Source organism: Notothenia rossii (assembly GCF_949606895.1).
Source record: "Notothenia rossii genome assembly, chromosome: 7".
Classification (NCBI taxonomy): Eukaryota; Metazoa; Chordata; class Actinopteri; order Perciformes; family Nototheniidae; genus Notothenia; species Notothenia rossii.
Genome location: NC_136905.1, coordinates 33,168,641 through 33,179,713, shown reverse-complemented (window position 1 = coordinate 33,179,713; position 11,073 = coordinate 33,168,641). Strand labels below are relative to the sequence as shown.

The 11,073-nt window shown below is 39.6% G+C and overlaps 1 protein-coding gene across 1 annotated transcript in view; it reads right to left on the bottom strand.

The window, feature by feature from the left end:
- LOC307046370 (antizyme inhibitor 1-like) overlaps nucleotides 1-6,828 on the bottom strand; it is a 15,393-nt gene extending 8,565 nt beyond the window's left edge. The window contains exons 1-6 of the mRNA XM_079692768.1: nucleotides 6,475-6,828; nucleotides 5,621-5,742; nucleotides 2,982-3,192; nucleotides 2,613-2,786; nucleotides 862-1,034; nucleotides 185-509 (exon numbers count right to left, since the gene is read on the bottom strand). Coding sequence (XP_079548894.1) covers nucleotides 185-509; nucleotides 862-1,034; nucleotides 2,613-2,786; nucleotides 2,982-3,083 — 774 coding nt within the window. The 5' untranslated portion in view covers nucleotides 3,084-3,192; nucleotides 5,621-5,742; nucleotides 6,475-6,828. The remainder of the gene's footprint in view (nucleotides 1-184; nucleotides 510-861; nucleotides 1,035-2,612; nucleotides 2,787-2,981; nucleotides 3,193-5,620; nucleotides 5,743-6,474) is intronic.
- Between the last annotated feature and the right edge of the window lie 4,245 nt (nucleotides 6,829-11,073).

Genomic DNA, 11,073 nt, shown 5'->3' with positions numbered 1-11,073 from the left:
ATGAGAGGGAAAGTTAATGATCAAAATGTAAAATCTTCACAAGGAGTTAAAACGTTATCCAGTAGCAGGTTAGACTTCATCTTTGATCCAGAGAGAGCTGAGGTAAAGAAAGCTGCTGTCATTCCACATATCAGTATGTTTCTTCAAAGTGCGTCATAACCAGACAGTCATTTTCAGGCCTCACCTGACTCCCCCCCCCCCCCCCCCCCCCCCCCCCCCCCCCCCCCCCCCCCCCCCCCCCCCCCCCCCCCCCCCCCCCCCCCCCCCCCCCCCCCCCCCCCCCCCCCCCCCCCCCCCCCCCCCCCCCCCCCCCCCCCCCCCCCCCCCCCCCCCCCCCCCCCCCCCCCCCCCCCCCCCCCCCCCCCCCCCCCCCCCCCCCCCCCGCCACCTGCACCCCCAGCTCCTTGGCCTTCTCCAGCAGGCGCCTGCAGTCCTTGAGGGAACAGCCGAACGCCATGCTCATCTCGTCGCCCTGGCTGGAAGCTTCTGTTGAAACTTGTAGCAGCAGCCTTTATTAAAAAAACAATCTGTGTTAGTGGTTTGCTGACAAAACAAGAAATCAGACAAAAATAAATAAGTGGTTCAAAATCAGAATGAGTTGACGGCACGCACATTAAATCACAAAATATTGCATCTGAGACCAAATACATTTTTTAAGCTTGATTTGGCAAAGATTTTGTTATTGGCAAACCCAAAGTGGAAGAAGAATGTATTTAAAAAAGGGAAATCCTGCAAGACAGATTCTAATGACTCCTAAAAGGTCATATGATTGCACAAAGCCAATTACCTGACAATGTTAAACTAGAAGCTTTCAGGTCACATGATCACTGGCACCAGTACTAACACTCTTTGAGCTCTTACTTGGCATTGGGGTGGTAGCGAGTAATCTTGCGCAGCTCGGCTTCATTATCACACACCAAGAGGTCAATGCCGTTTTTAGCAGCGTATTTAATCTGGGACACTTGTTTGCAAACACCGCTGTAGATGATATCTTCAGAGGGAATACCATGGCTCTGCACCAACTCAAGCTCAGACTGTAACACAAAAGATACAGATCATTATTCCATTATTATGTGTAAGTGGGCTAGTTAATAGACATATGATCATACCAGGTACATCCTGCATGGTTTAATACAGACAAAATAAAAAATACAGACAAAATAAAGAATACATAAAAAAGGTAGACAGGCTCTCGTAGGAGAAGAAGTGCTAAAATATTGAACAGATTTGTTTTAAACTCCCTTTTATGACTGATTTTTTTTTTTACCTCTGTTTAACCAGCTAAGTCAATTGGGAGCAAATTCTTATTTACAATGACAACATGGCTAAAAGACAGCAAAAAAAACTGAAACAAGATGTTAAAACATAGATAAAACTAGTGCAATAAGCCAGGCGGGGGCTAGTGGGGGCTAGTGAATTCATTTCAGTTTTCCACACTCTCGTGGGAATATCTCCGCAATGGAGCGAGCTTAAGTTTCACTTTCGATTGCATGATATAACCCAGCGCAACACCTCCGTCAAGCATGTTGACACTTGTTTGTACCATTTTCAGGCGATTTGTAATCTGTTCTAGAAAAACGATGTGTTTTTTAGGATTTCAAGAAGCATATCGAACAAACAATGGATGTATTTTATGAACATTTATCCATGCTGAAAGTAGATTTAGATGTTTTAGGAGTGAGATAGAGATTATTATCTAATATATGCATCTGATGAAGCATTGCATGAAGTCAGTTGATGATCAGAGGCTGTTGTTGGGGCTGCATAAACGTTTTTTTATTTTGGAGACAGACCATGCAGGCCTCAGAGAGTTAAACTTGGGCCTGCGACCATATTTTTATTATATTTTGTTTTGAAAATCCACAGTTGAGGTTTGTGTCGTACTACATGCGGTGTATTTTGCATATCTCTCAGTAGCCAACAATCTGTGAGTCTCGGACATAAACTCATGTTTAAAATAATACTACATAATAAATGTAGTCTACATTTCATAATAAATTTGAACTAAATGCTTTTAGTCTCTAGTTGTATTTGTATTGTTGATTTAATGTGTGAATGAGGCGATATAGAGAAGGTTAAGCTGTCATTATTAGGCTGTAATTTGTTATGTACTGTTGGAATGGGTAAGCAGGCCTATTGTTTTTGGATATTTGTGGAGTTAGGTGGTCCGTGAGTGTTTTTTATTGGTTAAGTGGTCCTTGGTATGAAAAAGTTTGAGAAACACTGCGCTAGTGGATTGTCAAAGGGGGAGCCTCGTTGCGGGGAAATTATACAGATGGCTAGTCCGCCCCTGAAAATGGCTATGCAAACGTTGTTATGAAGAATTTTTTTTTTTTTAAATTACAAAAAAGATCAATCAATTTTTTTTAATTTTTTTTTATTTTCCATTTTTATTTTGTAATCATCTCGCAACCCCCACTCGGGGTCTCGCGACCCCCACTTTGGGAACCCTTGCAATAAGCAACATTAGACAAAATTAAAATGTTAAAATAAGTACACTATATAAATAACAATATAGATCTACCAGTACAGTACTATCTTTGTATCTAACATGTTTCCTGTGGATAAACCTGAACCCACTACAGTGACACAACCAGTTTATGGTAAAGTACCTTGTTGGTACAAATGAATCCGGCGCCGAGGGCAGCAAGAACCTCAATAACAGCTGGGCTGCTGTTGCATCTGACAGCATAGTAGGGTCTAATTTGGGCCATGTGGGTTCGCCAGCGAACATGCTGCCTCATTATTACTCCCAGGTCTGCTACAAAGAATGCATTCTTCTCAGTCTGAGGAGGAAATAAAAATACATGTCAATGAATGAGTAAAAATACAAACTCCAAGCTTTCGCTAAAGTCTGTCAGATTGTGACTTACCACATGTAAACAGGCCAATAGAATAGAATAAAAGCTGTTTTGAAAAGTACGAAATGCAGGTTTACAAGTGTGTGCTAAATGTACATGTTGCTGCAGTGAGGCCCTTACCAGAGATTGTTCATAAATATGATTGTCAATCACGTCACAGAGGGCTGCGCCTCCCTCCAGCAGACCGACAGAATACTGCGGTTCATCAGCGATTCCTTTCATCCTCTCAACCGTTTTCTTCTAATCCGAAAGGCATAAAGAACTTGGCTAGTCCGAAGTATACTTTCTCACACCCTCTTGAGCCCCTGGGTTCCTAGACTTTAGCAACAAACTGTACAAGAAAACGAGAAGAGTCAACACAACATTCACAAACAATTCAATCATATATGGATAATGCATTTCAAATGATGTTGTCCAGCTAGTTTATAGAGAAGCTGGAACCAAGATATTATATACGAGATCGGCAAATAAAACAAGTCATTTTCAGGGAGTATCCAATCAGAGCACAGCGCAGGCTGCATGTTACAGGACAGCATTGTGGAAGAGGCCTATTCTTCTAAAGAGCCACTGTCAAAACAGAGTCTGGGGCACAGAGTTCATTCACTTTACCATCAATTACTCCCAACAATCACCATTAATCCCGGAACTGGTGACCCGTGAAAGTTCTTTTTGAAGGCATTAAATAAAGTACAATACTGGCGGCGTTGATGTCACAACTTTACTTTCAATTATGTTGCACAAAAAAACAAATCAGAGAAGCACAGCAGTCTGGGTGGACTATATGGGACATGGCTGTAGGTTAGGGAGGTTAAATAGTGAGAAAACAATGGGCCTAGAAAGCCTGAAGCATCTGAGACAGGGCGGGGCTACTGTCAAAAAAAGGGCATTGTGCTTATGACTCCCCCAAAATCTGATCAGTTTTATAAAAAATATTGTGCAGATGTATTTGTTTAGAGTCTGACACACATGAACTGACAGAGGGACAAGGGCAAGTCGGTGATAACATTACTCTCTTGAAATAAGTGATGATGTTAATGGCATCATACAGTCGGTTAATGATCAGTTTATGGTTTACAGCAGTGGTTCTCAAACTTTTTCTGTCATTCCCCACTTTGAACAGGTGGGCCTTTTCAAGCCCCACCTGTTCCTCATCGCTCCAATAAAATGGTAGGTCAAGCTTAAAATTGTCGAATGTATCGTTCTAGAACAGGGGTCTCCAACATTTAGGAGGAGAGCTACTTTCAAAAAATAAAACAAGTCGTGAGCTACTTTTACTCCTCTTTTTTTGTTTTTTTGCTCTGTATATATTTAGCACATTTGAATATTATGATATGCTTACCTTTAACCTTTGTGTGCTGTTTGGGTCTGTGGGACCCGTTTTCAATGTTTACTCAAAGAAAATGTATGCAATTTAATTATTTTAACCTGCTTTATTTGGGGATGGACCTCACCTCCTCTAGGGGGGTCCGGGGGCATGCATCCCCGGGTTTTTTTCTTTTTAATGTTGAAGTGAAATGCCTCAATCTGGTGCACTTTGAGCAAAAAATGAATTTATGGATACAGCTCTCAACACACTGAAAGGGAGCTGTATACTTTTCAATAATCCAAACATCTTTAGAATATGATCAAAACCAATAACAAATCATTTAAACTTGTTTATTCTTATCTTATGTTACCAAGTTAGCATTCTTTCTTTTTATTTATGCATATTTTACTAATAACTCCCCTTTTAAACTTTTTTATTTTTTTTACTGTCCTATAGCACACATTGGAATGATTTCTTACTTTATTTTTTACACCTAGGCTATATTAAATAGATAAATGTGTGCTCTCTCTAGCTCTCTCGCTCTCTCTCAGACGCTGTGTGCTCCTCCGTGGCGATGACGGCTTGCATTAAAAAATTATAATAAACATAGGCCTATTTGTAAAGTGGGGGGACACAAACGGGATTTCGAAAAGTTTCACGGTTAAACTCCTTGTGAAGTGGTGAGGTGCCGCTCCACATTGCTTTTCTTCCCGACTGCAACGCTGTAAATGATTTTGGTTTCAGTTGTGTGTGTGTGAGCAGGCTCGGATTGGCCATCGGGAGATTCGGGACTTTTCCCGGTGGGCCGCTGCCTTTGGTTGGCCGCTGGCTCTGACATAGGTGGGCCGTGGACTTTCACAGCGCCGCTGCGCCGGTACCTGCAACCGCCGCCACGAGGCTCCGGCGCTGTGAAAGTCCACCGCCGCTGCGAGTCTCCGGCTGTAACAGTCCACTAACGCCCGCGAGGACCCAGGTTCGATTCCGTCCTGAGGTCCAAAAAAACCTTTAAAAAATAAAAAACTCCCGTTCATCGCGTCCCACTTATCCTATCTCTGCGCCCCACACGTTGAGAAACGCTGGTTTACGGTGACATTATCCTGCAGAGAGAACTTCACTAAAATCCAGTTACGATTAGCAATATGAATATCGTAATATCTGCGGCTAAATGAGAGTAAAAGAAGAACTACATCACAAAAAGCATTGTCCTGTTATTTTAATAGAAGTGGTGAAAATAGATCTTAAATGTAGAATCTAAAATAAATATAGCCTGTTTGTTTTGTTCTTTCTGTCAAGAAGTCTGGTGAAAACATTTGTCACAATGCATTAGTACAAAACGACTGACACGTGTACACAAGTGCTAAAACAAACAGGTTTTATACTGCATGTTTCTAGAATACTATCTATTAAGTCAAAGATGATGCATTTATTCTTTATTCACACCTGTGTTACTCACATGGATGAGTCCTGGTTTGAACCCGTCCACTATCAGCTAGGATCCCAAGGTGGCTCCGCGTTGAAGTCAAATGGCTCTCGGTGAAGCGATGACCCTAGATCTTCTGGGTAATTATTGTACACCTGCAAAAGAACAGATGAAAAGAGAGCACAAAGGACTCAATTACTGACACAGAAGCAGCTCTGACCAGGGGAGCAACTTTCCCCACAATGCTCCAGTCAGTCTATCCTAACATTAAGGACGTTTTTATACAATTAAATCTGTAAAATGGTTGAAGAAGCATTAATCAAACTGGAAAAGTGCTGAGGGTTAAAAGCCAATAGAAGCAGAGCATTGGGTTTGCATTTTGGTATAAGTTAATGGTTTACTTTGTATGGAACACGTTTTTCCGTTATTATTGCTGTTTGTTAATGTTTCAAATCTTACCCTTTCCTAGTTGGGATCATAGTCCCTTTTAGTAATTAACATAATGCATTTATATTGTCACTGAGTTCATTCACAATAGTATTTTCAAACTCATTCGGGGTGATTAGACAAACACCAAGCATCCTCCTTCTACTCATTCAAACCACATTTAACATTTCTGACATACAGGTGGCTAGCTAGCTTGCTAACAGGTCATGTTGCCTTCATTTGTAACGGTTAGCATTAGCGTTAACTGCCAAGCAACAAAGGAGGTGAATATTGTTTAAAAAACAATTTGTAACTAATTTAATCAATATAAATTCTACCAACTGTTACGCTATCTTTCACTAATTTCAGCTAGCATGTATTGTTGGCTACATTACACGGTTAATTCATAAACAAGCTCATTGCATGCTAACAGCGCGGTTAGCTACGTTAACGTTACTTACGTTAGCTGAAAACCCAAAAGAGGGGACAGAACGCTTTTTCTTTTTAGGCGGAATTTTTAAAGAGTGGTGGGGTTACTAGAAGAGAAAAGGATAACTGCCATGGACGTGGTGAACCGGCCAGAGTTATTATCCTTCAGCGTTTTGTTGATGCAATCTTGTCGTAGGATTATTTGTGACGACTGAGCGGAAGGCAACATTGGAGGTCGAGAGTGGAGGTGGACGGACAGACAGGAGCGTCAAGAACTAACATTAACAGCGAGATATCCGGTTAACTTATCAAACTAAAAGCTGAATTAATAAATATACTGCAAACGGTTTGATTATGTAACGCAAAGCACCATTGTGAAAATTAAAAAGCAATACCCCACATATCGCTCTGATAAAAATATAATCGGTAAATATGAATCTATCTTCAACATAACTTAAGAAGTTATATAAACACATGTTCCGGCCTGTTTTGACTTTAGCCTGGGGAGCTTGATGTATTTTAGATGGGCGGGGTTTAGAGCTGTCAAAACCACAAGACAACGACCTCAGTTTTAGAAACTGATAATGATCAAATGTATTGACAAAAACATAAATGAATACTAATTCTACAATGAATAACCCAGCAACTTAACCAGCAACAATAATAATCGTATTAATGATAAAAACATAACAAAAAGAATAACAATTATTACAATAAAAATGAACAATTCTAGAAATACACAGCAAAATGTATGTCCAGCAATACAATCATATATTGGTTGACTACAAGTTATATTCATAGATAATAACCTGTAGCCTACTGTATGTTAAACAGGTCACAATCCAATTTTCCAAGAATTACCTGTGTTACGTCTTCATTGTGTTTCCGATGGCTCAATAAGGACAAAATACTGTCCAATATTGTTTGCAGAAGCTTCCTGTTTTCTTTAGTCAAAATCAACAGTTTCAAAGCTCCAGTCCCATGAGTAAGAAGAACATGGATGCATGCATTTTGCCCCAGGTTCAAGCTCTAACTGGATTGTTCTGTCCCTCTGCTTTTGTTGTTGTGACTTTGAGGAGTTGTGCCCGCTTCTGAGAATTCAGGGTCTGGGTCTGGAGCAGAAGAAGATAAATTTGCATGTCTCCCTCCTCGACACAGGAGGAGGAGGAGGGTGCCATGGAAAGCTCAGCTATGTTAGCTAAGCAGAGGGGAAGTTTTTTCTCTGGGGGATTCTTTGCCTATACCTATCCTAACTGACATCATCTTGGTCTTAAATATGACAGACCTGAGCTTGAAATCCCCCAATTCAACTCTCCGTGTCAAATGTTTTGAGGGTTTTGAACTCATATTTGCAATATTATTTATTTATTTAAATGTTGTAAAACATATCTATCATCATGTGTATTGGGTTTGACTTTGAGTTGATCTTTTTATAATGATCCATTCATGTATCCTGAAGTCAAAGTCCATTTTCAGCTGTGTCTGTGCAGCCTTTTGCGACAAAATGTTCCCTCAGTTTAGTCTTTTCAAGGAATTATTACAGAGGGCATGGACAAACAATACTATTCTAAATAAACTTACACAAATACACCAAAATATAAATGCTTGGAATAGACATGAGAATATTTTTCTCTGACTCTTAAGTTTTATGTGTATGCTTTACTAGGATTCAACACAGTGAAAAAAAGGCAAGATCTTCTAAATCTTTACAATCCTGATTGATCATAAAACAAAGCATGGTTTCCTGTTTTTTAGCCACCACCAGCACCGTTTCGAATTCACATAACTTTAAAATGGTTTGGTGTGTTAGGCGAGTTTTGAGCACTCGTTAATGAATAATAAACCATAGCAGCATTTGTTTCACTAAAACTGTTGCTTGGAGTCCATTGTAAAGGCTGCAGGGGTTTTCTTCTCCTGCAACACAAAAGCTGTTCCGTGTTTTGTGCCTGTTTTCTCCAACACTAAATGAACTATGTATATATAAGTCTAATCACACATAGCATCTAAGGGGCTTCCAGTAAAGCACAATGTTAGATTTCCATTGTTTGAATCATAATAGCCAATCACAGCCACTGGGTAGCGAGACATGTGCACCACCCACCCTCAGGGCAAATACTCCAGTGGCTGCATTGTGCAGCAGGAATTCTTGTTTGCGAACATTATAAACAGATTACATCAACACACATACTTAGAAAGTCCCAACCCAGGAACCCTGACTACCCAGAAGCCTCCAGACAGAGAGGAAGAAACAGCTTGTTACAACAATAAAAATGAAAATAATAAGGCACCTTCAAAAATGTATGTATATATATATATATATATATATATATATATATATATATATATATATATATATATATTATAATCAGCCCTGATCATAACTGCCACGAGCTACCAAAATACATTCATTTTCAGAAGTGTAACCCTTTAAATACCAGTTTGTTTACATAATGCCACAGTTTAATTAAAGGTCTTGACTTGGCCATTTGTACTGATCATAATTCCACTGTTTTGGTCTACTAGAATAGATTTACATTGTTCAATGTTCCAAAATCACATTGGTTTCTCATAAAGCATCTCTGTATAGTATGTGTATTCACTCTCTGTCCTAAACGGCTTGTTGGAGCTCCTGCTCCCCCCCCCCCCCCCTATGAGCCCACTGTGCTCTGATTGGTCAGCTCGCCCACTTTGTTCTGATTGGTCAGCCACCGTTATAGCGGAACATCAGTGATTATGTGTTACAATGGCGTTTGTTAGCAACCAGAAAATGACACCAGTAATGACAAACGGATGAGAATGCTGCGTGGGGTCTGGGTGCCGTGTTGGCGGGACGTGCGGGGCTCGCTGCTCCGCCCTTTGAGGCTCGAGGAGCGGACAGTGTGAGCTGGATTACTAGTGTCGTTTCCTGGTTGCTGCATGGGGTCTGCGAGACAGCGAGACACCGCGGAACTCAGCCTGAGCACACACACTCACTCACAGCAGGCTTCTACTTTTCACTGTTCTGGATTTGAATATACACTCAGTAAAAAAACAATATTCATTGTATTGCATTTACATATTTTGTGCAGTTTCACATTTCCTAAACTAACTCCCACCATTTCAAATTTTCTAAAATATTGTAATTTTTCATATTTTCCACTTCCAATATTCACACATTTGAATAACCATACCCCTTTAAATAGTCGTTTATATAAGGCCAATGTGGTTATTATGGAGTAACTGTATAATGGCTACACCATTAATCAGGAGGTTGAACTTAAAAAAGCATTAGTTAGATAAAAAGGTATGGACATTCGCACAAAATAATATATATAATATATATATATATTTTAAATCTACAGTTGGTCTACCTGCTTGAAAAATAACTTATTTATTCATTAAATGGACTTTAGTGACTGATAAACCCACACTGAAAGGCACTTATGCAGCAGGCTGCTGGAAGTGTTGATAAGTCACTCAGCAGCTATTATTTTCAAAGAATGTTGCTAAGTTAAAGGAACTCCAAACAAACTTTTCCGCTCCCTGATCTGAATGCTAAGCAGGGAAACACAAAGCAACTGGCTACACGAATATAACAAATACACAAAACCAATCTCATGCCAGGAATGCTGATGAATATCTGTTTTCTGACATCTTAAGACATTATGAAAATCTAGGACAATCTTTAACACACCCAAAAATGTATTTTAAAATCACCTCAAAGGAAGTACCTATCTATGGGTTGTCCCAGAACATGTCATTTTTAACAATAGTGTCACAGTAGTGAAGAGATAATGAGAGATAAACTATGATGGTCAAACAATAACACACTCTTCAAACTGGTGCACATTTCACCCCTGTTTCCTCTCTGCCAAGATACAATACGTTATCACAGAAAGTTCATAACATAACTGTGTGTCAGTATTTGAGTTATTGATATGTGGTTTGCTTTTAAAGCATTTTGTTTCTCAGAAGAAAATGATCATATCATATGCTTTTGACCAAAACTTTAATAAATGAAATAGCGTCAAACATGTAAGGGGGGAAATTAATTGAGTTTAATCCTAACTAAATGCTGAATATGATGTATTCCTTTTTTATTTGGAAGGAATATTTTGTTGAAACGAGGAAAAACTATATTTGTATTAAATGTCGCCCTCCAATTGATTATATTAATTGCGAAAATGCCAATAAATCTTTATTCAGTTATTGACTACTTTTCAGGCAGCATTTTTTCTAAACAAGACAATTGAGGAGAAACAGGTTGTTGGCTATTGTGATGATTCCATCCCACTCAAATACTTCAGGCCATCAACTGTGATTATAAACTCAATTTTGGTACAAATCTGTGATCACACATTTGTGTTAGAAGCTTTTGAATGACAGTCGGCAAGGACAAAGTTAATTAGTATATGCATGAGAGAGGATATAAATTGTTTCTTAATCTGTTCTTTTTAAATGTAGTCATATGTATTGCTGAAACAACACTTTCTCTCTTATTGAACATGAAAAGATCACACAACAGACTCTTATCAGTAATCTGGATTCAGACTGACTGACAATAACGCGTGTGTGTGTGTGTGTGTGTGTGTGTGTGTGTGTGTGTGTGTGTGTGTGTGTGTGTGTGTGTGTGTGTGTGTGTGTGTGTGTGT